Source organism: Hemicordylus capensis, chromosome 6 (genome assembly GCF_027244095.1).
Source record: "Hemicordylus capensis ecotype Gifberg chromosome 6, rHemCap1.1.pri, whole genome shotgun sequence".
In the NCBI taxonomy this organism is placed as follows: domain Eukaryota; kingdom Metazoa; phylum Chordata; class Lepidosauria; order Squamata; family Cordylidae; genus Hemicordylus; species Hemicordylus capensis.
The window spans coordinates 19,913,674-19,941,391 of NC_069662.1; the positions used below are offsets into that span (position 1 = coordinate 19,913,674).

A 27,718-nucleotide genomic window follows, 5' to 3' on the forward strand; every position below is an offset into this window, starting at 1 on the left:
TGCAGAGGTCTGCTCCCCTTGCTATCCAGTCACCCAAGCCAGTCTCTGTTCTCATGGGAGTAAAGGCGGCAGACTCCAGACCAGTGTTCCCTCCAACAGGGATTCCCAGATGCTGTTGACTACAACTCCCAGAATCCCCAGCTGCAATGGCTTTTGCTTGGGGATTCTGGGAGTTGTAGTCCACAACATCTGGGAATCCCTGTTAGAGGGAACATTGCTAGCCACCCGGTGCTCAAGGCAGCTCACACGAGTAATAACACTCGCCAACATGATGCGCTGTTCCAATGTCTTCGGTAGGACTTGTGGTGCCACTCTGCAGGCCCGGAAGCAGCGGCATGCACTATTGTAGAGAACTGGTGGTAGCACCATGGGCGTTACTGTATGTATTCCCATTGTTGTGAATGGAGGAAATGGAGGTAAACGCTGGTAGTGCTACCTTTGGTTCCCTCCAGTGGCACTGCTGTTTCCAGATTTGCAGGAGCAGCGCTGCAAATCCTACCAAAGATGTTAGAACTGTGCATCATGTTAGCCGCTGTCATATAAAATGTGTATGACAAAACCCCAATATGACAATTAAAACATGCACCATCCACCAGTCCAAGAAATGAACCCAATTAAGCTTAAATATGTCCCACTAAGTGGAAGATCGCTTGTACCATAAGCATCTTGCTGCCCTTATTGTCACTAGTACAAATCTTTACAACAGGGCTGTTGCCCAAATGAGTGTTAATTGGTTCATCACTTAATCAGCCAGTTAGGTCAGCATATATTTTGCATATGAGTAAAACAATCATTTTGAAGAAACAAAACATACTTTCCCTTTAGATGGTGAGGTGCATAGATATGTGTCACAGCAGGTACAATTCTGGAAGAGGCATTCCCTTCCATGTGACATACATGGAATGTACAAGAGGCGGAATGCCTCTCCTGAAACAGTGCATGCCTTTTGTAGTTTTTATCTTAAAATATAAACATCACTTTTTAAATAGCATGTTGCCCAGTTAATTGGGGATGTCTTTTTAATTGGATAAAAAGGGTTGCTGTTTGATACATTGAATTAGTTAATCCATGAAAGGTTACATCTCTGCATTACACACACACACACACACACACACACACACACACACACCACTACTCAAATCAGTCTTGCAAAAATACATGGATCTATATACCACTCATCTCTGCTGTGTCCGAAACACACCAAGAACTACTTGGCACCAACCTCTATTTGAAAGACGCTTTCCTACAAAATGGGGGCTTCCTGAACTTGAGATTTCATTCCCCCAAACTGGATTTCCATTTTCCACAAAGTAGCTAGTTCTATTCAGACATTATGTTTTACTTGAATTCAGATGACTGTACACTTGTTCATGTTTTTGTGTGAATGGCTGTACCAGTGTTCATTTTAAAAAGGAACCTGGATACAGGTCTCTGAAACACAGGCTACAGAGAGGAAGCGTACTGCTGCACCTGCATTCAGCAAAACATGTGAATAACTATACCTGCATACAGATCTGTACCTGTCTTTGCTGTACACAGCTTGTAGGTGTGTTAGACATAACATGCGACTAGGGCTGCAGCTGGTTGCTAATCCTCATAATCTGTCAACCATGGCTAGTGACTGCAGTTCCCCACTAATTCTTCTATAAAAATTAAGCACAGAAGAGGCAGGAGATGTTCTGCCCCCCTGCATGCCAAGAGCAACATAGGCAGCTGCCATATACCGAGTCAGACCATTGGTCCATCAGTATTGTCTACCCAGACTGGCAGCGGCTTCTCCAAAGTTGCAGGCAGGAGTCTCTCTCAGCCCTATCTTGGAGATGCTGCCAGGGAAGGAACTTGGAACCTTCTGCATGCAAGCAGGTCGATGTTCTTCCCAGAGCAGCCCCAGCCCCTAAGTGGAATATCTTACAGTGCTCACGCATGTCATCTCCCATTCATATGCAGCCAGGGGGGACCCTGCTTAGCAAAGGGGACAAGTCATGCTGGCTACTGCAAGACCAACTGTGCAGGTGCCAATTCCTGCAAAGCTGTAGAAGCTCTGTTCTCTGCTCTTTGCATCCGGATACCTGGCCCACGGGCTGAATTTGAGCAAAACAGCCTTCCCTGTTTTTAGTGTCACTTTGGAACATGAGAAGTTCTGAGCACAGAGTCCATTGCCCTTGAGGAAGCCCAGTTCACTTCTATACCTCTCGGACTAGGGCAGGGGTTCTCAGGCTTGGGCCCTCAGATGTTGTTGGTCTACAAATCCCTTTATTCCCAGTCACGATGGCCATTGTGCTGGGGATAATGGGAGTTGTAGTTAAAAACAAAAAAAACAAAAAACACCACACATCTGGAGACCCAAGCTTGGGAACTCTTGTTATAGAGTAGGCCTGTTCAACTAAGGCCCCCAGCTGTTTCTGGACTACAACTCCCCTAATCCCCAACCATAGTGGCCAATAGCCAGGGATGATGGAGTTGCACTCCAACATCTGCAGAAGGGCTGAAGTTGAGCAGCCCTGCTATAGAGAATAAAGACACATGATGTGATGTCATCACACTCAGCATTAGGGAGGGACATGTGTCGGCCGCCAATTCATGACCCTCCTCCTCATATCTCCTCCAGTTTGGACTGGAGAAGGCAGCCCCTAAGGAGCAGGGATCCCGTCAAAAAGGGCAGCCTCCAGTTTCTCCTGTAACATCTCAGTTGGGAGTTCTCAAACTTGGGTCCCCCGATGTTCTTGGACAGCAGCTCCCATAATCCCCAGCCACAATGGCCTTTGATTGCCACCCCTGGAGGCCCATTTCTGAGAACTGCTGATGCAGGGTTGCAAAACATGTGATGTCACCGAGCTGGGAGTTGGCTTCCACTTGTGAGGACAGGTCATCTCCAAGCACAGCGGTGACATCATGTCACTTGGCATGGCCAAGGTGGCCGCCTGAGAGGCAGAGCGGCTGTTAGTGGTAGCAGCCTTGTGTCCAATGTCAGCCCGAGTCATTTTGCTGCCAAACGCAGAGCGCCACATGGTGCCAGCTTCGTTTCGCTTCGTTTCGCTCCCCTCCCCTCCCTCTTTCCCCCCTATTAAAATCGCAGCCCAATTTCTTCCGTCTTTCAGATTTCACCCCTTTCCTTCCTTGTCCATTAAATCCTCCCCTCCTCCTTTTTGATCTGCAGAGAGTAACAAATGTGAAATTCAGGATTCCCACTGACGTGGTCCTATCCACACATACATAGGATACTAAACAAGTTCATTTACAAAACAAACATTTACGAAACAAGTTTGTTTACAAATAAACAAGTTCATTTACAAGAACACATCTGTCCCCACCCCCAGTCCACGGCTTGAAGTGGGCTGCTGCTTCACCCTGCTTCTTAGCAGGGCGGGTCCTGCCCGTGTCTGCCCATGATGCTTCGTCCCAGCCAAAGTTCCCTACAGCTTTCCACACTTTCCATACTTTCTCCCCAACCCTCCCACCCCCAACCTCTTGGGCAGCTGTTTTGTGATCAGCTCGTACAACCTCACACACAACGGTTTCCTTGGAGTTGCACTTCTTTTAGGCTATTGTGTTTTTCTCCACTCCATCCCTGGAACTGTAGGATTTTGTGGCTAGGGAAATGAGGTTTTCCCTGGCCATCACATCCATTCCTATTGCAATTCCTGTGTGGAATTGGGACATTGCTTGTGACCTCAGTAATGAGGAGCTGCAGAAGCCTTCCCATTCCCTGCACGCCATGATTGCACCATTTTGTGACCCGCACTGGCTCTTGGAAATTTGAAATATTTTTTCCAGCTTGCCTGATAGAGCTGGGCCATTGCTGGTTCTATCCAGCAGGGGGCAGCAGTTCCCTCTCTCTCTCTCACACACACACACATACATATCACACAAACACACTCTCCTGTATTCTATATTCAAGATCATGCACACACTAGAATGTTTTAGTATGCAATAACCGCAGAGTGTGCCTTCCGAGAAACTATGGTACACACACTGCACAACAGCAGCAGTAAGCCAAGCCGGCCTGCCTTGCTCTTGAGGCTTTAAAAGAGCTCGGTGTGCAGACATCAGGGGGTTACGCTTTTTCACAGCATGGAGATCAATGTCACTGCCTGCCAAAGTCTGCACATCAAGTTGCAGTGCAAAGGACAGGAGCAGGGGCCAGATGAAGAGTGGAATGAGAAGCACTCGATCCAGAGGTTATGAACCCAGAAGAGCATTTGCTCCCATGAACAGTAACTCCAGAGTAAAGTGGTGGTGGGTTCCCTCCCCCACCCCCACCAGTCTCCTAGCTTCTCCAGGTCTTTCTGTACGAAGGCTGCAGATTTGGCTGGCTGCCTGTCTCGGCCCTTTAAATGACAGCTCCTTTCAGCAGGAGAAACAGCAATGCCGCTGGATGCACAGCCTCTCTCCTAATTTGGGGGAAATGCACCAGCCCCATCAGCCATTTATGGCAGTCTTCCAGTGCCCTCCCCCCCACACACTGTTCTTGCAGCCCCAGACAGGCAGCAAAACACGAGAGCTTTAGCAAGCCCCTGGTGGGTGCATTTGACTCCATGGCTCTTAAATCATGCAGGCGGGGGTATCCAATCCCCGTATCGTATCGTGTCGTGTCGTGTCGTATCGTATCACATCGTATCTATCTATCTAGCTAAAGAGTGGAAAGATGCATTGCAGTCCTCACGCTTCAGTCCTGTCAAGCCTTCCCAGCATGCTGGCTTTGGGGAGAAGAGGACGGCTTCATGGCAGGAGTCATGGCAGCCGGGGCCCTCTGCAGGCTCCCAGAGATGAGACTCGCTTTCAGGTTGGTGGGGTGGGAGAAGGGTTTGGGTCCCATGATCTCTGCAGCCTTCTCAAAGGTAACCCTTCCAACCGTGGACAGCCACCAGGTGGCGCTCCTGTCACCACCGATCCAAGCAGTCTTCACACGGCAATTAGGGGAATGGGGGCAGAGGCACTCTTACCCCTGGATCTCCGGGCCCAAGTCCAGGGCCTCCATGCCCCCTGGGGGCCCCCGAGTCTGCTTTAGTCTGTCCCGGGTGGCGTGGTCGCTGCACGGTTGACTAGCCCCAAGCGGCCAAGTGTGGCTGCGACCTGCGCCAGGTGGCTGAGCACGACCAGAGAGGGGAAAGAAATATGTGGGAATATGCAGGACCGAAAAGAGTGTGTGTGTGGGGGGAAGCCGGTACAAATTACTGGGGCCGGGAGGTCCGGAAGGGGCCCCGGGGCCCAACTAGGTTGCATATGTTTTTGCCTTGCCTCCTGCTGCGACCACGAGGCCGAACTGTCAATCTTTAAAATAATTCTAGCCGCAATGTACACAACTGGGTGGGGGAGTGAGCCGAGCATCCCGCCGTGGTGCTTGGGAGCGGACGCTGAGCCTGACCGCCCGGCCCAGCCGCCCTTGAGAACTGGGAGATGCTTCCGCGCGCCTGCAGAGTTTGAAGAGAGCGTCGACGTTCGATTCATACTGCGCAGGCAGGCTGAAGCGCCTCATTTTCAAGGGCCGCTGGGCTGGATGGTCAGGCTCAGTGGCTGCTTCCACTCCCCTGCCACCCCCGCTGCACCCATGATGGCTAGATTTATTTGAAATATCAGCAGTTTGGCCTCGTGGCTGCGGTGGCGGGGGGGGGGATTGGCAGTGGCGGCAGCCTGGCAATGGTGGCAGTGGTGGCAGAGAGGGCCTCGTGGCAGGGCACCCCCATTTTTTTTCCCCAGGGCCCAAATTTGCTCTTGGCAGCCCTGGGAATATGTTAAGTTGTGTGTTGAAATGTTTCTGCTCAGGCATACTTAGTCTAGATACTCTTGAATAGGGATTCTACTTATGGTGGAATTGTCCCCTCCATAAAATATAGTTGCAGATGTTGGTGGTTAAAGGAGACACTGCGACCTTGAACTGCTAACAGAGCAAAGGGGCACCTTCTGAAGGTGGCAATTCTCTTTACTGAGCCAGGGGAGAGCAACTGGCCCTATCCATCCCCAGCACAGCATCCCTCCAGTGGCAGTTGGTGGGGTCTCTTCTGCTACTTTTTTAGATTATGAGCCCTTTGGGGACAGGGAGCCATCTTATTTATGTATTTATATCTATGTAAACCACTCTGGGAACTTTGCTGAAATGCGGTATATAGATATTTGTCGCATTCGTATATTTGAGGTACATAAATGTACCTGTTTTATATCCTTAGCCACCTAATGGCGCAGTGGAGAAGAAACTTGCCTAGGGAGCAAGAGGTTGCCAGTTCGAATCCCCATTGGTATGTTTCCCAGACTGTAATGGGAGACACCTATATCGGGCAGCAGCAATATTAGAAGATGCCGAAAGGCATCATCTCATACTGTGCAGGAGATGGCAATGGTCAACCCCTCCTGTATTCCACCAAAGAAAAACCACAGGGCTCTGTGGTCGCCAGGAGTCGACACCAACTCGACGGCAGAACTTGACAACTTTTATATCCTGTGAGTTCAGTTGCGGTTTGTGCCCTCAAGAACCCACGTGTTAAAAATACGGCATGTGCCGTGGTGTGCGTGTGTGTGTGTGTAGGGGGATTATACCAGTGTTCTCTCTCATTTTTTTCTGGGCGGGACTATCAAGGCAGTGTGCGCACACCTGCATTCAGAATGGGGCCTTCCTGATTCAACCTGAGCGGGATCTAAAAGGAACTGAGCGGACCTCAGAAAACTTGTGAGTGCAACCACATGTGCATGCCTTAGAGGGGACACTGGATGATACTTAACGTGCAGTGGGTGGGGAGGCCTCCGAAGGCCTTTAGGTCCAGGCTCCAAAATTACCTACGTGAACTTCTGAATAGGGGGATGCGGGATGGTTGCAGCCAGCCCTGCCCTCAACCTCTGCACATTCATGAGTCTCCCTGGGTCCCTCTGCACATACAGACTGCGAGTACGCAGGCTCTGTACACATGGTCGGGGAGCTTGGCTGACATCCAGACTAACGCTGTGCTTGTGCAGCCATGTTGCGCAGGCACAAAGCCATAGCACTAGTTAGCTCCGCTGTGGTGGGAGCTTGTGTTCCGGACCAGTGTTTCACTGGCACATACATCCTTGCGCTTGTGAAGCAAGGCGCACAACCTGTGGTGTGCCTCCACATACATTGCAGGGAGCACTTGCGCAAGAGCGCAAACTTTGGGGTGCTACGCAGCCATGTGATCTTCTTGCGAGTGTGCAACTTTATTTATTGCGCAAGCATGGCATTCGGCTGGATATCGGCCCCTGAGTACAGACCAGGGGTAGGCAATGTGTAGGGTGGGATAGGCCCTAGGCCAGGGGTAGGCAGCATGTCACTCTCCAGATGTTGCTGAACTACAACTCCCATCATGCTCAGCTGTAAGAAATTGCAGCTGGGTGGATAGGAGTTGAAGTTCAGCTCTGGAGAGCTGCATGTTACCTACCCCTGGTCTAGGGACTGCACAGACAGTCTAAGCCACGGGGCAGAACTTGCCACCATGGTCTCAGTCCCCCTCTCACATGCATTCACTATACATGATGGTCGTGCAAGGAGTGTCACAGAAGGTAATAATGATAATGGGGCTGTCACTACATTTGAGAAATCTTAGTCAATTAGTCATTCAATTAAATGATTAAAATTTGCATACATGTGCATATGTGAAAACAACCACTCTGAAGAAGAGAGCATACTTTATTTTTCACGGAGGGCAACCAACTTAAGAGAGGCATTCGTTCCTGTGTGAGAGTGAAAGGAGAATGCTTCTTCTAAAATGGTGCTTCCAATCTGCATTTTAAAACTAAGTTTAAATATACTTTTTAAAATTTGGTGGCCGGCGTCCTAACACTGCACTTGTGGAATGAACAAATTTGTGTGAGAGCAAAGAGATCACATAGCTGCGCCCTTTCACCAGTGTTCCTTGTGTAAGGGATTCCCAGATGTTGCTGACTACAACTCCAATAATTCCAAGCTGCAATGGTCTTTGGCTAAGGACGATGGGAGCTGTAGTCAACAACATCTGGGAATCCCTGTTACAGAGAACACTGTTTTGCACTCCTGTGTAGGGTGTGTATGAACTGTTTGTGCCGAACCAGTTTGCTTCGAACTGGGGCCGGTTCATCGGTTCAATCATGGACTAAACTGGGGGCAGATCAGTCTGTAATCGAACCGAATCAGGCCTAGTTTGGGTGAACCAGTTTGGCACGACAAGGGGGCTGGGCGGGGGCAGTGATCAAGTAAGTAAGCTGCTTTCCTTGGCCGCTGCTTGCCATCACCCGCCCTCCCGGTGGCCCCAAGCAGCGCGCTCCCTCCTCTTTTACTGAGCTGCCAGCTTGGTTCTGTGCACACACACCTACTCCTGTGCAAAAGTTTCCTGCAAAATATGAGGCATGCCACAGGCTGAGCACTTGTTGCACAAGCATAAACATGTTTGCACTCGTGCAATACTCAGGCTGGAACGCAAACACCAGACTTCCGCAACTAGCTAGCACAACAGCCTTGTGCTAGTGCAGGACTGCTCAACTTCGGTCCTCCTGCAGATGTTGGCCTACAACTCCCATAATCCCTGGCTATTGGCCGTTGTTGCTGGGGATTATGGGAGTTGTTCAAAAAACAGCTGGGGGCCCCAATGTTGAGCAGGCCTGTGCTAGCGTAACATCCTTGTGCAAGCAAGCTCAGTAGTAGAGCATCTGCTTGCATGCAGAAGGTCTCAGATAGGGCTGGGAGAGACTCCTGCTGGAAACCTTGGAGAGCCACTGCCAGTCAATCTAGACAATACTGAGCTAGATGGACCAATGGTCTGGCTAGGTATAAGGCAGCTTCCTGTGTTCCTATTGTTAGAAGTGAGGATTTGAAAGCATTGCTCTTGGCACCGCAGTAACCTCTTCTGGCCACTAGAGGCATGATGAGATATTAATAGATCTGTCTTGGTCAGTTAGAGTAGTTAGAACTGTTCAGTTGTTGTTGGAGGCTAGTGCCTATTTGTGTAAGTTTTTCAATTACTCTCTCTCAGTGAACCTATTCTCACGATCAGAGCTCAGCCCGCTTTCCGGGGATCATAGGAACTACTGGGCTCGCAGGCGAGCCTGGTGCCCCCAAGGGGGCTAGCCCGCCTAAAACACCCTCCCCAAGACAACGTTAATGGAGCAAGCGCTCCGTTAACCTCATCTTTTTGCTCGTGTGTGGCCACGGTGTGCAGCGACACACGAGTAGACCCCTGACCGGGAGGCTGCAAGCAGCCTCCTGGGCTCGGGGGTCTCTCCAGAATGCCCTGTGTGCTCGTGTGGGGCATCCTAGAAATTCCAGAGGTCGCATGGCCGCCGATCCCCGCCACCCCTGCTGGCTCCATGATGGAGCCGGCAGTCATGTGGGCGGCCAATCTGGCCACCCAGCTATGAGCGTCTGCTTGTCTGTGCAGAGAGCGGGCTAAGCCCGCTCTCCCTGCCGTTAGCCCCAAACTGTGGTATTTCAAAATTGAGATACTCCTAAAAAGCCACAGAGTCAGCAGGGTCTTACACACAGAGTGCTCTGTCAGAGAAGGAGAGCTAGTCTATAAAACATAATGATGGAATTTGTATTGATTCAAAATAACCAAATCAATGCAACCAGCAATTTGATTAAAGAAAGAGAATTTACTAAGTTGGACACAAATTGTAAGGTTCCCATTTTTCTAGTGGGTGGGAAGCAGATGTTTGCTGAAGGCAGAGGTTCTGCAAGGCTACACTGCAAATTGCAAAAAGGAGAGGCAGTCAAACTGATTACTGAGGATGCATTGTTTGTGCCCACACTTGAGTCCAGCTTGATGTCACTTAAATATGCTAGGAAAACAATGTTTTATCACAGATAAAGGTGAGCTACTTATAAAAGAGGCTTTGCAAGAGAGTGGCCTGTTTGAAGTGCCACTCAGGGTGCCACTGTTTTATTTTGTTTTCACAGTCCACTAAATATGTCCTTGCCTTTCCAGTTGTAACGTTTCTGTCTGTGGATTGGAACTGAAAAGATGCTCCTGTCTGTTCAATAACCTTCTTATGGAATGTGCCTACGTGGGTGTCTTGCAGGTAGCTGCAGACACAGTTCTGCATTATTCATTCTATAAATGAAGAGGTCAAAATTGCAAAGCAATGTTCACGTTAGAAATACTTGAATTTATGACATAGAACAATGGGACACAGAGACCCCAATGCAATACTTCAGCTGGAGACGGAGGATCTAGCCAGTGGCCTAAATATAAGTCACTGTAATGTACAGTCCACATGTAAATGCTATGTAAGGGTGAAGGGAACTAAACCCACCTTTCCTCAATGCAGAGAAAGAGAGACACGGCAGCCTCTTGAGCTGATACACTGAGATATCTGTGGGCCTATGCAGATCAATTCATCAGGGGAAAACAAGTATTTGTTAACTTTCATAGATAATTATTCAAGATATACATTTGCTTATTTGGTTAGTTTAAATAACCAAGTACTTAAAAATTGAAGGAGTATGTTGTAACCTGCCTAGAGAGCAGGAGGCTGTTGGTTCGAATCTCATACTGCGCAGGAGAAGGCAATGGTAAACCACTCCTGTATTCTACCAAGAAAACCACATGGATCTGTGGTCGCCAGGAGTCGACACCGACTCGATGGCACAGACTTTCCTTTTATGTTGCAAGAGTCTGCAACAAGTTTGGAAGGAAGCCTCAAATTCTGAGATCATACAATAGAGGGGAAGATACAGGAAATGAGATAACTGAATATCTTTGAAAGGAGGGCATTGGACATCAAATGACAATGCCATATACTCCAGAACAAAATGGCATCGCAGAAAGAAAGAATCGGTTTTTAATAGAAATGGCCAGATGCATGCTGCTGGATGCAGGACTACACAGTGAGTCCTTTCTCATGATCGTGTGAGAGGGCTTGAGGGCGGGTGGAGAGAAAGGGAGCAGCAGCTCGCCTTCCCCACAGACGATCTGGGTGGGGGGGTCTGGGCACGCAGATCATGCACCCAGATGTTCCACGGCTGCCACAGGAGGTGCAGGGGGTGCATCCCGACCCCTGTGGAGGTGGGGATTGGGGTGCATTGTCCCGGCCCCTGGAAATCCCACAATGGACCACGTGAGTGTGTGGTGCATTGTGGGGATTGGATCTCCCCAGTGATGGGCGGATGCCCAACAGTGCTTCAGCACCAGCTGAAAGCAGCCAGTGCTGACACATGGTCAGGTAAATGGGGTTAAGTGAGCATTCACTCTCTTGACCTTGTTTAAGAGCCTGGCTTCTTAGCCAGGTTTGCCACCGAGGCGCTGCAGGGAGCCGGTCAGCTCCCAATGGTTCCCATGGGCAGCCAAGCACAGGCTTAGCTGTCCTAGCCCAGTCTTGGCTGCTCGTGAGAACTGCTTCAGAGGCAATTATGACTGCTACTTATTAAATTTATAAATACACCATTTGAAGTATGACATGGAAGGAAGCCTAATATGGAGCATATTGGAATTTTGGCTCAAAAGCATATGTCTATGTTCCAAGGTCTAAAAGAACGAAATTCAACTGCAGGTGTGAGGAAGGAATATTAGCTGGCTATGCACCAACATGTAAAGCGTATAGAATACTTGATCTTGCCACAGAAACCATAAAAATGTGTCATAAGGTGTATTTTGATGAAAGAGAAAAGCCAGCTGCTGGTGAAGTACAAGACAGTAAATCGGGCTTTCAGAAACAAAAGAAGCCGGGACAAGAAAAACCAGAGAAAGAAGTTGATGTAATTATTATGTCAACTAACTATCCAGAGCAAAATGAAAACTTTAAGGCTCAGTCGGAGATAAGGTGCTCAGCAAGAACCAACAAAGGTGTTCCAGCAATATTTCTAGAGAAAATGTGCAAGAGCCTAGTACATGGGAGGATATTGATGAAATGCCAGCTGATCAAGCCTGCTATTGGAGAAAAGCTGCAGAAAACGAGATCCAATCTCTACGTGAGAATAATACTTGTATATTTATGGAATTGCCTTCAGGAAGAAAAACTGTAGGGCACAAATGGGTTTTCACAGTGAAGCATGATGCAGAAGGATATGTCCCATGCTAGGCTAGTAGCTAAAGGACAGTCTCAGAAATATGGTGAGGATTATGATGAAATGTTTGCCCCAGAAGTAAAACACTCTTCTATAAGAATGCTCCTTTGTATTGCAGCAGCAAGGAAAATGTACATTTAGATGTCAAAACTGCATTTTTACATGGTGATTTTAAGGAGGACATTTACATGGAGCAACTGCCAGGGTTCGAGGAACCTGGTAAGGAGACACTTGTGTGTAAGCTTCAAAAGAGCATGTATGGTCTAAAGCAAGTAGCAAGTGCCTGGAATACAACATTAAATCAGTTGCTAGATAAACAAGGGTTTATCCAAGGTAAAGCTGACTCTTGTCTATATTCAAGGTTTAGAAACAATAGATGGACTTCTATACTAATATATGTTGCTGATTTGATTGTTTGTTGCCAAAACAGAGAAGACAGAGATGAAATTGTAAAGTACTGTGGAATTGTAAATTGTAAAGAAATACAACTCAGGAACATTTCCTATTATCTCAGAAAAAAATAGAAGGATAACACAATGGAGGTTATCTTCTTAATCAGAAACAAAAGATTAAAGACTTTTAGAATATTTGGGTCTTACAGATGCCAAGGAAGTCAGCACTCCAATGGAAGTCAATTTTTTCAAGCAAGATGCAGACAGTGAGCTTCTTCTAAACAATGGGCAATACAGGAAAGCATTTGGGAAACGTCTATATATTGCCAAGTAACAAGACCAGACATCGCTGGACCTGTGGGAATTTAAGCAGGAAAGTGAGTACACCTACCAAAAATGACTGTGGGGAACCTTAAAGGTACAGCTTATCTAAAACCTAAATTGCCAGCAAGTAATAATCCTAGACTAGTTGGTTATGTGGATGCAGACTGGGCAGAAGACAGAACAGATCATGAATCCACAAGTGAATACCTGTACTTTTATGGAGAGCGATTAGTTGGTGCAGTCGAAAGCAACTGTTGCTCTTTCTTCTATGGAAGCAGAATATGTGCCAGAAACATTAAAATCCTCACACACCTATGAGGGACATGAAAGCATGAAATTGTACGAGAAACTGCTTCACATACATTGGCCAAATTCAGATGTCATCAGCAAACCATGGTTTGGCTATCCTGAATGGGCTCCACACTTGTTCGATTCCTCCATCTTCCTGTCACATGTTCTGATTCTGTCCTTCATTTCCTGGTTCACATTAATTTTGGTTTGCAACTAGCTAGTGCAACATCCTTGTACAAGCACAGCATGTGAATCAAGCAAACTGTGGTTAGTGATGAAGCTAAGTTTGCTTCATCACTAACCATAGAGGGAGGCGATTCTCACGATCGGTCTAAATCAAGCTAAGGGTAACCTGCTACAGTTACCCTCCCCTAAGCTCAGGTTAGCGGAGCGAGTGCTCCGCTAACCTGGGCTTTCGGATCGTGTGTTGCCATGGCATGGCTCCGTGCTGCGGCAACTCACGAGTAGACCCCTGACCGGGAGGCTAAAAAGCAGCCTCCCGGCTCGGAGGTCTCTCCAGCATGCCCTGCCCCAGTGCTCTGCGGGTGCTCGTCTGCTCCTCTCTGCTAAGCCCACTCTCCCCGCTTAACCTCATCTGGCGGTTCCCACTGATCGTGGGAACCGCCTCATTGTTTGCTTGACTCACATGCTGTGCTTGTGATGCGAATCATTGAGGCGCTTCACACGATTGGTGTGAAGCACCGGAGGGGGTTCTGCGGGAAGAGCGGGCTTAGCCTGCTCTCCCCGCAGACAATCAAACGGCAGCCCACACGACTGCCAGCTCCGTCACGGAGCTGGCGGGAGCTGTGGGGATCGGGGGCTGCATGGCCCCTGGAAGTTCAAGGATGCCCCGCGTACACACGTGGGGCATCCTGGAGAGACCCCTGAGCCTGGGAGGCTGCTTAGGCAAGGTTCTCCTCATGCACCTCCATGGTGCGGAGCCACGCCAGCACACGATCAGAAAACCCGGGTTAGCGGAGTGCTCGCTCCGCTAACCTGGGCTAAAGCAAGGGCTACTCTGGCAGGCTAGCCGCTAGAGAACCACTGGGTTCGCCTGCAAGCCCGCTGGTTCTCACAATGGGGGAAAACCGGGCTGGACTTCTTCAGGGGGAAAACCGGGCTGGACTTCAGGCTAGCCGCCAGAGAACCACTGGGTTCTCCTGTGAGCCCACTGGTTCTCACAATGGGGGAAAACTGGGCTGGACTTCTTTAGCCCGTTCCCCCCCCCATCGTGAGAATAGTCTCATTATGTGAATCAAGCAAACTATGGTTAGCCTTTTGCCACCAAACCAAATAGGGAAAGAATCAGAGAGCTGGGTCTCACAATCAGTGAGACCAGGTCCTGGAGAGTGCGCGGGGAGGGCAGGCTAAGCCTGCTCTCCCCGCACACGAGCAGGGAGGGAGCCCTGGGCGGCCAGATCGGCCACCCACACGATTGCCGGCTCCAGGACAGAGCCGGTGGGGCTGGGGGGAGCAGGGGCCAATCGCCCCCCGGAAGCTCCAGCATGCCCTGCGCAAGTGCGCAGGGCATGCTGGTGAGACCCCCAGAGCCGGGAGGCGGCTTTTCGCCTCCCCTCCGGGGATCTCCTCGTGAGTAGCTGCGGCGCAGAGCCGTGCCGTGGCTACTCACGATTTAAAAAACCGGGTTTGCGGAGTGCTCGCAAACCCGGTTTTAGGGAAGGGGTACTTGAGCGGGTTACCCACTCTAGAACCACCAGGCTCGCAGCTGAGCCCGGTGATTCACACAATTGCAGAAAACCGGGCTAGCGGAGGCTAGCCCGATTGTCTGCAATCGTGTGAATAGCCTCAGAGTGTAGAAGCAAAAAGCCTGTTCATGACAGCCTCACCATGGTTTTCCCACAAGGTCTGAACCAGGCCCATTCTGTTAGCAATCCTTACAACAACCACATCAGGTAGGCCATTGTAATTATCCTGTTTCGAAGGTGGGCATTTGAGACGGAGAGAGTAGTGGCTCCCTTAAGGCCACCCAATGAGTTCACAACTAAAGTAAGATCTGAACAAGGGACTCCCCAGCTCACATCTTAGGCTGCAATCCTGTTCCCACTTCTTTAGAAGTAAGTCCCATTGAACAAAGTGGGTCTTACTTCCAGGTAAATATGCACAGTATTTGACTACACACCACTCTACTACATTAGCTCTCTCTCAGAGAAAGAGGGAGTCAAGATCCATTGTCCACAGAAGCATACATTCCAACTGACCTATTTATCAGGGACAGTCCCTATGTTCTGGTATCTGTCTGCGAAATCCGACTTTGTCCCTAATTATGCCTTTTGAGGAGGCTTTGTTAAAACATTGTCAATGTGAGTTGCTGGCATGGTCATTCTTCAAGGTTCAACTCCTTCCCCAGTGTCTCTAGAAGTTACATCTTTGAAGGGTGTGTTAGGAATGTGCACGAAACGAGGTTCGGGCACAGGTTCGGTGCCAATCGGTTCGGGCAAGGGCCAAACCGGTTCGGCGCTGCTGGAGGTGGGTGGGGACAGCAAACAGGACCTTTAAACGGGAGTACAGAACATCTTGACTTGCTCTCCGCCACACCATACAGCTTCCTGATGTGATGGCGCTGCCCCCAGCAACCTATGTGCGGCACCGCATATAGAGCCAGCGTAGCGTAGTGGTTAGAGTGTTAGACTATGACTGGGAAGACCCAAGGTCAAATCGCCATTCAGCCATGACATTCACTGGGTGACTCTGGGCCAGTCATGTATCTCTCTGCCTAACCTACCTCACAGGGTTGTTGTGAGGATAAAAATAAGCATGTACTGCACAAATGCTGACCACGGACCTCGGTTTGTGCACATTGTGTGTGTGTGTGTGTGTGTGTGTGTGTGTGTGCGCATCTTGTCTCTAATGCACATGTAGGTAAATGAATGCACATGAACACTAAGTCTTCATCCAGTGTGCATCCAGCCAATCTGCTAACAACAGACTGTAGGAGAATTGTCTTTTTTTAGTAAGTCTTTAACCCTTTAAGCAAAGGAACAAACACCCTCTTGAGTCTTGGGGCCTTTTCCAGACAGCAGTAAACTGTGGGAAGTTTCAAGTTTTCACACAAAGATAGCCACAAAAGTAGTAATGAAAAAGGGTGGGTTCTTCTCGCAATGCAAGAACTGTCCAGCAGGTGGAGTAGTGAAAAGGAGAGCTCTGCTCAGCATGTTTACAGAGAATAAGACTGTGCAAGGAAGCAGTGCAAAAGCAGCATGTGTACAGGGAGTAAGGTTGCACTTGGAACTTGCATGAAAGCGTTATACATCTTGCAGTTTACTGCCGCCTGAAAAGGTCCTTAAATCAGTGGAGGGCAGCCTGTTGTGGAATAAAGGAATGCTTCAAGATGCAGAACCTTCCGCAATATGTAATAATGAAGAAGTTGAGGCCAACAAAGTGGTCCTTGATATGAGATTTAGGATGTTACAAACCCGTCCCTGTTTTACTTGTGAAAGGTTGATGGGGAAGCAGATCTGCAGTGCTAGTAAACAGGATGGAATGAAGGCAAATCAAGGCAAACGCTGACGGAGAGGCATTTACTCCTGTTCATGCTTCGAATGAGAAAGAAAGATGCCCACTGCCTTGGAGAGACTGGGACCTCATCTACCCATGCGGCACAATGTAGAACAGACATTGAAGCAGTAGAACAGACTGTACCATTTCAGACTGTAGTGGGGGAAAACATATTTTTGAAGGCTGCCTCCTGCAAAGCAATGCCCTACAAAAAGAAATCTAATACATCAGGGAGTGGGCTGGGCTAGAATGTCCGTTCCCCCCCCCCCATGTGCTAATAGAAAAGCCTTTTCATAGGAAAAGCCCTGCTAGATCAGATAAAAGACTCATCCAATCCAGCTCCCTGTTCTCCAAAGCAGACAACTACTTGCCTCCAAGAAGCCCACAAGCAGGGCATAAAGGCCTGCTGCCCCACCCCTTCCTGAATTGGAATTCAGAGGTATACTGCCTTTGAACATGGAAGTTCCACTTAGCTATCATGATTGGTAATCACTGATTGATTCGCCCTCTATGAATTTGTCTAATCCCCCTTTAAAGCCACCTAAGATAGTTATCATGTCGTGATAGCAAATCCCATAAATTATGTGCTATGTGAATTATGTGCCTTTTGTCTCTTCTGAATCTCCTGCTATTCTGTTTTATGGATGACCCTGGGTTCAAGTGTTATGCGAGAAGGAGACCTTTATGTCCACATTCTCTAAACCATGTATAATTTTATAAAGCTTTACCAGGTTGCCCCTTTGCCTTGTTTCCTTCTAACTTAAAAGCAACAGATGACGGGGCCTTTCTTTGCTCTAGCCCCGATCATTTTGTTTGTCCTTGTTGAGCCTTCTCCAGCTGTGTAATAGCCTTCCTGAGACCAGAACTGTCCAAGTATTCCACGTGGGGCTGCACCATAGTACATCACCATATTGACAATCTTAATTTCCGTTCTTTTTCCAGCACAGAATCTGCCTTTTTCAGAGCTACCGGACATTGGGTCGATGTTCTCATGGAGTTATCCACCACAACTGCAAGATCTCGCTCTCGATTAGTCACCACCAGCTCAGATCTTATCAGTTTATATATGATTCCCTGCCCCAAATTTGCATCAACTTTACGCTTCCTTACACTGAGCCCCATTTGCCCTTTTGTTGACCCTTCTCCCAGTTTGGAGAGACCCTTTCCAAGGTTTTCGCAATGCATTTTGGTTTTCACTACCCTGAATAATGCAATGCCATTATTCAATGACAATGCAATGGCCCTACTCACTCCTGAATCCAGTTCGTGATTCGTGGAAACACACTAAAAAGCATTGGTCCCAATACAGATCCTTGGGGGAGCTCCAATTCTTACTTCCCTCCATTGCGAAAATTGTCCATTTATTAGTATGCTCTGCTTCCTGATCTGGTATCACTTACCAATCCATAAAAGGACCCATCTTCTTATCGCATGACTGCTAAGTTTACTCTGGAGCCTTTGGTGAAGGACTTTGTCAAAAGCTTTTTTGAAGTTCCAAGTATATAATATGCCTGTTCTCACGAGCAGTCTAACCCAGGCTAGGGCAGCTCAGCCTGGGTTAGGCTGCTTGTGTGCAGTGCCAGGATCCACGCTGGGTCTGGTGCTGCTCACTCACCTAACCCCACTTTTAAGGGCACGAGTGCACCCTTCACCCTGGGGCCAGGATCGTGTGTGTGTGTGTGTGCTCGGGATGCTTGCCTAGACCTCCTGTCTCATGGGGGTATCCCCATGGGCTCATTGCACAGTGCATTGTGGGATATGTGGAGGCCAGGATGCATCGTCCAAGCCTCTGGAGAGCTGCACTGAAGTGGCACTGCAGATCGTGTGGGGGTGCAGTCCATGCTTCCCACCAACATTGGGGACTCGGCGGGGGGGGGGGGGGCGGGAGAAGGTAAGTTTGGCTGACCTTCCCCTCACCCACCTGCTCTCCCCGTCTCCTGGTCGTGTGGATATCCCTAAGATCTACAAAATCAAAGATGCTTTTTAATCTAAAGCTATCCATCTGCTCACTGACACTCTCACAGAATTCTAAAAGGTCAGTGAGGCAGAACTTACTTTTGCAAAAGACATGCCGATTCCTTTTCAGCAAGACTTGTCCTTCTATACGTATTTGAGTTGCAGGGAGGGGTTTTTATGTGAGGGAGTATTTTTCAAAAATCTTAACACCCCACCTACCATCTGGCATGGTATGGTCCGCCCTACCACCTCAGGATTCTCACGCCCCATTCCTCTGAATGTGTAGATCAGACCTGGCTTTAAAAAGGAAAAAAAATCACCTCCAAACACTCAGTTCACAACAACCCGAAGCTTTCCCACTTACTAAGGATGTTTTCTGTGTTCTCTGTCACAAGGGGGCCCTCAGGGTCAGGGTCAGGCCTAGGCTCTAGGAAGTATTCAGAAGCAACACAGCTTCCTTTTTTCTGACCTGTAGAAGAAGAAAAGACATCCAATTCACAGGACGAAACAAAAATCTGAGTCTCAGGAGTGGAAAAACTGTTGGCAAGCACAAACAAGTGAGAGGGTGAAGAATTCAAATAGCCCAGTCCAGATGTTGCATTCCCAATCCAACAAATTGGTTTGTTGAACCAGCGTACCCTCCCCCTTCTGCTTTCCTCCTCTCCCCACATGCCTGGCTTCATAAAAGACCTCCTGGATCATTAAAATACATTTTGCTGTGATATCTAAACCAGGAAGCAGTCATGGCTTGCAATCTTGGTTTGCAGAGAGTGCTAAAACCACAGTTTCCTGGTTCAAATGTCACACGAAACTATGGTTTAACAAACCAGAAATCTGGAAGCATGAAGAACGGAGGGAAGTGGAGTAGGAAGTGCTGGAGAGTGTTCTTGATTCAACAAACTGCATTTTGTTGGACTGAAAATGTGACGTCTGAACTGAGCCAACAAGGAGGAAGAGGAACATAACAGAAGAACTGCCCAGCTGGATCAGGTCCAAGGCCTATCTAGTCCAGCATCCCATTTCCCACAGTAGCCCACCAGACACCTCCAAGAAGCCCACAGGCAAGAGGCGATGGCATGCCCTCTCTCTTGCTATTGCTCCCGAGACTGGTATTCAGAGGCACCATGGCTCCAAGGATGGAGGTGGCCTATAGCCACCAGATTAGTAGCCATTGATAGACCTGTCCTCCATGAATTTGTCTGTCCCTTTTAAAACCATCCAAGCAAGTGGTCATCACCACATCCTGTGTCAGATAATTCCATAGATGAATTACGCATTATATGAAAAAGTACTTCCTTCTGTTGGTACTAAATTTCCTGGCCCTCAGTTTCATGGGATGACTCCTGGTTCTAGTGTTGTGAGAGAGGGAGAAAATTTTCTTTCTGTCCTCTCTCTCTGTTCCATGCATAATTTTATAAACCTCAATCATGTCTTCCTGTAGTTGCCTCTTTCCCAAACTAAAAAGCCCCAGGACAGTGGTAGCTTTGCCTCATAAGAAGAGTGTTCTAGACCCCTGATCATCTTGGCTGCCCTCTTCTGCACCTTTTCCAGTTCTACAATGTTCTTCTTAAGATACAGTAACCAGAATTGTACACAGTATTCCAAATTAGGCTGCAACTTGTATAAAGGGCACTATAACATTAGAATTTTATTTTCAGCCCCCTTCCTAATGATCTCTGGCATGGAATTGCCTTTTTCACTGCTGCCACGCACTAAGATGACACTTTTAATGAGCTGTTCACCACAACCTCAAGCTCTCTCTCCTGGTCAGTCACTGACAGCTCAGACTCCATCAGTGTATATGGGGTGTTTTTTTTTGCCCCAATATGCATCACTTTATACCTGCTTACATTGAAACACATTTGTCATTTTGTTGCCCACTCACCCATTGGAGAGATCCTTTTGGAGCTCCTTACAATCTCTTTTGTATTCCACTACCCTAAATAGTTTGGTGTCACCTGCAAATTTGGTGTCACCTGCAAAAAAAACCCACTTTGCTGGTTACCCCAACTTCTAGATCATTTATGAAAAAATTAAAGAGCACTGGTTCCAGGACAGATCCCTGAAGGACCCCACTTCTTACTGCCCTCCTTTGTGAAAACTGTCAATTTATTCCTACCCTCTGTTTCCAGTCCGTCAACCAGTTACCAATCTACACATGAACTTCTCTCCTTATACCAGAACACTAAGTTGAGTAACTGCTAAGTTTACTCAAGAGCCTTTGGTGGGGAACTTTGTCAAAGGTTTTTTGGAAGTCCAAGTATATTGTGTCAACCGCATCACCTTCATCAACATGCCTGTTGACACACTCAAAGGACTCCAAAAGGTGAGTGAGACAAGACTTGCCCTTGCAGAAGCCATGCTGATTCTCCTTCAGCAAGGCCTGTTCTTCTATATGTTTAACAATTTTGTCCTTAAGTATGCTTTCCATCAATTTCCAACAATTTACCTGGCAAAGAAGTTAAGCTAACCGGCCCATAGTTTCCCAGATTCCCTCTGGATCTCTCCTGGAACCCTTTTTGGAAATGGGAGTAACATTAGCTATGTTCCAGTCCTCTTTTACAGAGCCTGATTGTAGGGACAAGTTACATATTTCTGCTAGGAGATCAGCAATTTCACATCTGAGGACTTGGAGGTGGTGGTGAAAATACAAGTACCTCAAGTCTTCAACAGTAGAATAGGCCTTGCTCCTTCTGAGGAAAGTAAAATGGTTTTATTGGCTAGCATGACATATTCAATATCATGAACGTCAGGTACAAACATGTGTTAAACAGTTAACACATGCTGGGCCTGTTCAAACGATATTGGCTCAGCATGTGTGAAGAAAGAGGGATGGTGCCTGTTGGAACGTCCTTCATGGACATCCAAGAACCTCCCAGTGTGCATCTCTTGATCATCCAAATGGCCTCAAATCACGTGCTACAAATACTCATTTAAACAAACATTTGTAGCACGTGTTTAGGGACCATTTGGATTAATGGCCCCCATAGGCATTCAAGAAATGCATACGCCTGCTAACTTGGCAAAGAGGCACCTTTTAACATGGTGATTCTCTTTATTTAGCAGGGGGAGAGTAACTGGCCCTCTCCACCCCCAGCACAGTACTTCCAGTGACTGTTGCTGGTGTCTATCTTATGCTTCTTTTTAGATTGTGAGCCCTTTGGGGGCAGGGATCCATCTTATTTTTTTATTATTTCTCTGTGTAAACCGCCCTGGGCCATTTTTGGAAGGGCGGTATAGAAATCAAATCAATTAATTAATATAATAAAATATGTTCTGGGAGAGGGCATCCCACTGGGAGAGGGCATGCTTTTGGCACCACCCCTCTTTCTTCACGTGGCCAGGGTTGGTATTGTTTGAACCAGCCCACTAACCACAACGAGGCTCTTCTCAGACTTCTCTGGTGATAAAGATAAAGATCCACCTTCAACTCTTAACCTCTCAGTTCCCACAGTCTTGTTAAATACCCTTTACTAGACTTGTAAAAGAATATTCTCCTGCATTATTTACCATAGGAGAGAATATTTCAGAGAATTATTCTACCCATTCTAATAAATGTATTGGAGAATATTCTTTTACAAGTCTGCTCTTACTACAGTGATAAGGGGCAAGGAGCAGCAGCGGGATGGTTGAAGGAAGGGGAACAGAAAAGATTGTAGAGGTATGGGACTGTGGGAAAGAGAAGCCAGAAAGTCTGTGGTTTCTGGAAAAGAGGGTCCAAAGCAAAAATACGGCTAAAAAGAACCTCAAAAGGCCTAGCACAGGGGAGAATGTGTGCTATTGTGTGGAAAAGAGCTACCATGAAGAGGTGTGGGGTGGTGGTGGTGGGCAGAGGAGCAATGGTCCAGAGAGGCCACATGTGTACCTTCGGGTGGATGTGGGTGGATATGTGATTAATCACCCATGATTCAAATTAACCAGCCAAGGCTTTGGATGCACACCTCTAGCGATTTTAAATTCAAGGAAGATGGATTTTCATTCAGTGGGAGGCCAGATCTCCGGAACCTAAGGAATTAAAGGGCAAAACTAAACCTGCCAAGTTTCTTCCTGATTTCGAGGTTTGCTGCCAGTTCATGCTGCCCTATCCTCCTGTTCCTTTTGAACTGTAGTTTGGATGTCCAGATGGACAGCTGATTCTCAAATGTTTCTTTGATCACTCAGAGTTCCGGAATAAGAACAGAAGAACAGCCCTGCTGGATCAGGCCCAAGGCCTATCTAGTCCAGCATCCTGTTTCACTCAGTGGCCCACCAGATGCCTCTGAGAAGCTCCCAGGCAAAAGGGCATCCTGATGCCCATACAGACATCCATGGAGGGCATTCCGACGGGAATGAGGGCTGTGCCAGCACCACACAAATGCCAAATTCTTTGTGGCTCCTGCCGTTGCTGGCTACCTGCGGGCCAGCAAAAATGTCCCTGTGGATTAGATTCAGCCACAGGCACTTAGATTCAGCCACAGGGCCCTTCCAAGAGCTGAGCTGGGTTTCCAAACCATTCCGTAAAGAGAAGGCAATTTCCAGAAGAACACAGGAAGCTGGTTTACACTGAGTCAGACCATTGGTCCATCTAGCTCAGTATTGTCTACACCATGCCTGTACAACGTAAGGCCTGGGAGCCGAATCTAACCCACAGGGACGTTTTTGCTAGCCCGCAGGTAGCCAGCAACAGCCAAGAGCCACAAAGAATTTGGCATTTGTGTGGGGCTGGCACAGTCATAGGAACATAGGAAGCTGCCATATTCTGAGTCAGGTGTCCCACTGACCGAGGAGGGACATAGCTTATTTTCTGGCCATTCTCCTTGGTTAAAATTGGGGGGGGGAGGGAAAGACCCAGAAGCAACTAGTAATTGCTTTAATTAATCGTTCATCTTTACAATTAATTTTACAGCAATAATCAATGAACTGAAACTGGACCTCGGCCTCCCCCCCGCCCCCCGCGCACACACATCAAGCCATGGTTGCTTCTGGCTCACTGGGGCATTTAAGTTGTGCATGCCTGGCCAACACTGGCTGGCAGCGGCTCTCCAAGGTTTCAGGCAGGAGTCTTGCTCAGGGAAGGGGCCTGGGACCTTCTGCATGCAAGCAGCTGCTCTCTCACTGGGCTACGGCCTCATCCCCGCAGGGGAACATCTCACGGCCGACTGTGCTCACACGTAGCCACCCACCCAAATGCAAACCAGGGCAGACCCTGCTTAGCAAAGGGGACAGTTCACGCACACTACCTCGAGGCCAGCTCTCCTCCCCTCACTTTCCCGAGGCCCTTACCTGCAAAGAAGCAGACTCTCCAGAGGCCAGCGTGGAGTGCCATGACAATCTCGGTGGTCTGGTTCTGTGGAAATACAATGCCTTCCTCCATGAACAGCCAGTAGTCAGTGCTGACGGCAATGCCCACCAGGAGCAGTCCACACGCTCCGAAAACACTAGACAGCAGGGTCAGGGCCCGGCTGCTGCAGTTACTCATCCTAGGTGACAGGGGGAGCCACTGGCCACACACAGCACAAGGACCTGCAGCAGGAAGAAACAAAAGCCAGAGAATCCAGCAGAGGATTTTAAACTTCCTACTCTCAGGGAGCTGTGAGATGGGTCATCCTTCTGATGAGGAACCCCTCCAGAGCAGCCATGGAATCTCTGGGCATTGCAGAGGATTCTGGGATATTCTCTAGAACAGGGCTGCTCAACTTCAGCCCTTCTGCAGATGTTGGCCTACGATTCCCATAATTCCCGGCTATTGACCACTATGGCTAGGGGTTATGGGAATTGTAGTCCAAAAACAGCTGGCGGGTGGGGGTGGGGCTAAGTTTCACGGGCCTGCTCTAAAATGTTCTCTCAGCTTAGTTCTCTCAACATGCAGACCTTCTGGGCTTAGCTGTTGTATGGAATGAGAGTGAGCCCTAGGACAGGAGTTCCTTGGGTCCCAATATGTTGGACTACAGCTCCCATCATCCTCAGGAGTTGTAGTCCAACAGTATCTGGGGACCCAAAGTTGCATACTGCATATGCCAGGGAGACACCAGTAATGACACAAAATCTGTCATTTGGGCAGCTCTTCTGCCATTGATGGTCTCAAAAAGGAATTCCAAACAATCTTCTACAGAGCTTAGTTTCTAGAAATACTAATGAAAACTCCTAGTGATCTCCTCCCAGAAGACACTCATTCCAGCCTCCGTTGCCCTATTTTCACTCTTCAGAAATTCTGGCTTCCGATCTCTTTGGTTTTAACCTATCACCCACATCACCAAAGAACACATCTAAGGCCACCACCTGAATCCAGGCTAATCCAAGAGGCCTTTGTTTATCAACCTTCATTTTCTCTCCCTACCATGCAGATGCTCTCCAAACATAAATCGCTAACCTACATTTCCCTAGTATTCATTCCAGCCAGTGCAGACCCCAAAGAATCTGCACATCCTGACGTCTACTATCTTTTGTTCTCTGACCCTGCAAACCCCACTTCCCCCTCAGAGACTGAGGCCTTTTGCATTCAGGGTCCAATTGCAATAACAGCCTGCTATCACTCAGTGTTTTTTCCTCAGATAACTCAAGAGACCTAAATCTCACTATTCTATAGGAAGCTGCCTTCTACTGAGTCAGACCTTTGGTCCATCTAGCTCAGCATTGTCCACACAGACTGGCAGCAGCTCTTCAGTGTTTCAGACAGGGTTTTTCCCCAGCCCTACCTGGAGATGCCAGGGATTGAACCTGGGATCTGCACGCAAAGCAGATGCTCTGCCACTGAGCTACAAGCTCATCCCCTCGGCCTTCTTCTACCCATTCCACCAAAGTGAATGTAAATATGAATTAACTTCTGTAGAAAACTAGGCTGTTCAAGTGTACCTGTGAACATGGATCACCCCATTCTTGGAAAACTATGAAAAACTGGTGATTTGGGTTGCACACTGAAGCATTCATAAACTTGTTTCAAAATGCTAAATAATCCTTTGTGGTCAATCCTGTGGGATTATTAAAAGACTCTTTTAAAGGAGGCTTGTAGCTATTTCCCCACCTCCTCGATTCTAGGTGACCATACCGCCTTCCCTGAAACAATCCAGCAATCCTAAACTCAGCCGATGTTCAATTTTATTAGAATTGTTTTTTAATGTACAGAATGCAAAATAGTTTATCACAGTAATCAAAGAAAACATCGCAGCATCATATTTAATTCATACTTGTTCCAATCACAAAAAAGTTCATTCATAAACAGCTAATTTTGATCAAGATGAATCCAGAGATAAGATACACAGTTGAATGTCAATGCTCTGTGTAAAACCAGTTCCAGTAGTCAAAAACACAATTCAGTGTAGGCTTAGATGTGTCCCACCTTGAAATAGATCTACGATTTGCCCCCATTCCCCCTGCCACACTCCCAGACGATCCTGATCTGGAGTCTGGGAGCATGAAATGTAGGAGGAATTGGATGAGCGGTCTTCCTCCTTCTTGTGAAGGACAGCCATGGCAGCCAATCGGAGGAGAGAGGGAGGAGAGAGGACACTGTTTGAAACTCCAGTTTCAAACAGAGGCAGCCTTCAGACGCCATGACGCCACTTTCTGATCAGAGGTTTTGGCAGTGAAACCACAGTGCAGCTGAGAGTTCAGATTCAGGTTTGTGGTCGGAAACCTCGGGTCGCTTGCTCTTCTTACGGAACCACAGGTTCCCAATTCAGACGGCCACAAACCTGAACCTCAGGCATGGTTGCCTCCGGTTTGGCGTGACGTCTGCAGGCGGCCATTATTTCAGGGATCAGTAGTGAGAGGGCCCAGGGCAGCTGTCTGACTCTGCTGACCCCCAGTGTGAGCCTTGCAGCCAGCCAATGGAATTGGGAGAAGGGAAGAGCTGGAATGGTCCAGAACCAAAAGGAGAAGAGGATAAGGCTGGAGGGGGGAATTGAGGGGAGAGAGAAACCGAGGATATAGCAGGCATGCAGCGCATGACTAGGGGTGTTTCCAGACTCTAATACACTTTTCCAAGCACATTTTTACTCTTTTTCTACACACTTCAGCATACTCCTTGATATGCCAGCCTGTGTCGTTTCATACATTATCTACATGCAGAGCAATATCCTAGCGCAATTTCTCACTGCCACCTGCTGGCCAGCTCTTGCATTTCATGAAGACTCCTTTGTGGTGAATGGTGGTTCTTCATGAAATACAAGAGAGCTGGCCAGCAGGTGGTGCTGAAAAAATTGCTCTAGGATCCTGCTCTGCATATGGACAGTGAGTTCAATTGCCCATGCTGGGATTCTGTATGCAGAAAGAGAATAAAACATCCAGCACTACTTATTGCAGTCCGGAAACACTTTAGGAACTACAGAGGGAAGAAAGGCTTAAATTCACATATTGATTTGGAATGATCAGATTAATCTTTAGCTGCAGGCACTGATTTCTCAACCAGTGCTATATAACACACTTCCTGTATAATCCACCAAAACTTAGAAGCTGGGGTTGAGCTACTTTCCACTCACCAAACACCATCTCTAGTTCTGGTCCTTCTTGTATTGTAGATGGAAAACAAAATTTATTGGTTGGAGTGTCTGACCAGGGGCCAAACTGGTTTTGACATTGATTATGTCATTTTGCCCTGCGTGTGAGTTGGTTTGATCCAGATCGGGGTCACATTGGGGCAAGGGCAGCTGGCCAGTAAGGGCAGGGGGTCTATGCCCCCTCCCCCAAAGACAAAGACAGGGTCTTGAAGAATATTGGACTTAGCAGCAGCCAGAGAACTCTCTCAAGTAGGAAGCTTTCTCCAGCCCCTCCTCCCCATGCCTGTAACTTCCTGGCTGGAATAGCTTCTAATCAAGCTGCTCCAGCTTCTGATCCCTATTGGGTGGCTCCTGGCTTCCCCCACTCAGAGAAGTAAAAATCAGGTTGAAAATACAGGCCCTGAAGCCAAAAGGAACTGCATTTCCCCCAGCCATTTCTACTGCCTTTTGAGGGGAGGGCCAGGCTGGCGCCCCCTAGCAATCAGACTGGCTGGAGCAGCTTGATGAGCAGGCTGTTCCAGCCAGTAAGAGCAAAACAGGAAGATAGGGGGAGGAGGGGCTGGAGGGAGGTCTCTGCTCAGGAGAGTTCATTGGCTGCTGTAAGTCTGATCTCCCCGCATGTATTTTTGTTTGGGGGCAGGAGGGGAAGAGAGAGAACAACAGAGAAAGTGGGGTTGGATGGCAAGGCAGGAGCAAGGGGGGGCTTGATGATGGGGGGCTTGGTTGGGGGGTGAGAGAGTGTATTGGGGAGAGGGGGGCATGGGGAGAGGGAGAAAGAAGGATGA

At 48.1% G+C, this 27,718-nt stretch overlaps 1 protein-coding gene across 1 annotated transcript in view; it reads right to left on the bottom strand.

Annotated features, from left to right (window-relative positions):
* Positions 1–27,718, bottom strand: part of CACNG7 (calcium voltage-gated channel auxiliary subunit gamma 7) — a 58,126-nt gene that overhangs the window by 18,193 nt on the left and 12,215 nt on the right. Inside the window, exons 2-3 of the mRNA XM_053265484.1 lie at positions 23,722–23,961; positions 18,824–18,928 (exon numbers count right to left, since the gene is read on the bottom strand). Of these exons, the coding sequence (XP_053121459.1) occupies positions 18,824–18,928; positions 23,722–23,917 (301 nt within the window). The 5' untranslated portion in view covers positions 23,918–23,961. The remainder of the gene's footprint in view (positions 1–18,823; positions 18,929–23,721; positions 23,962–27,718) is intronic.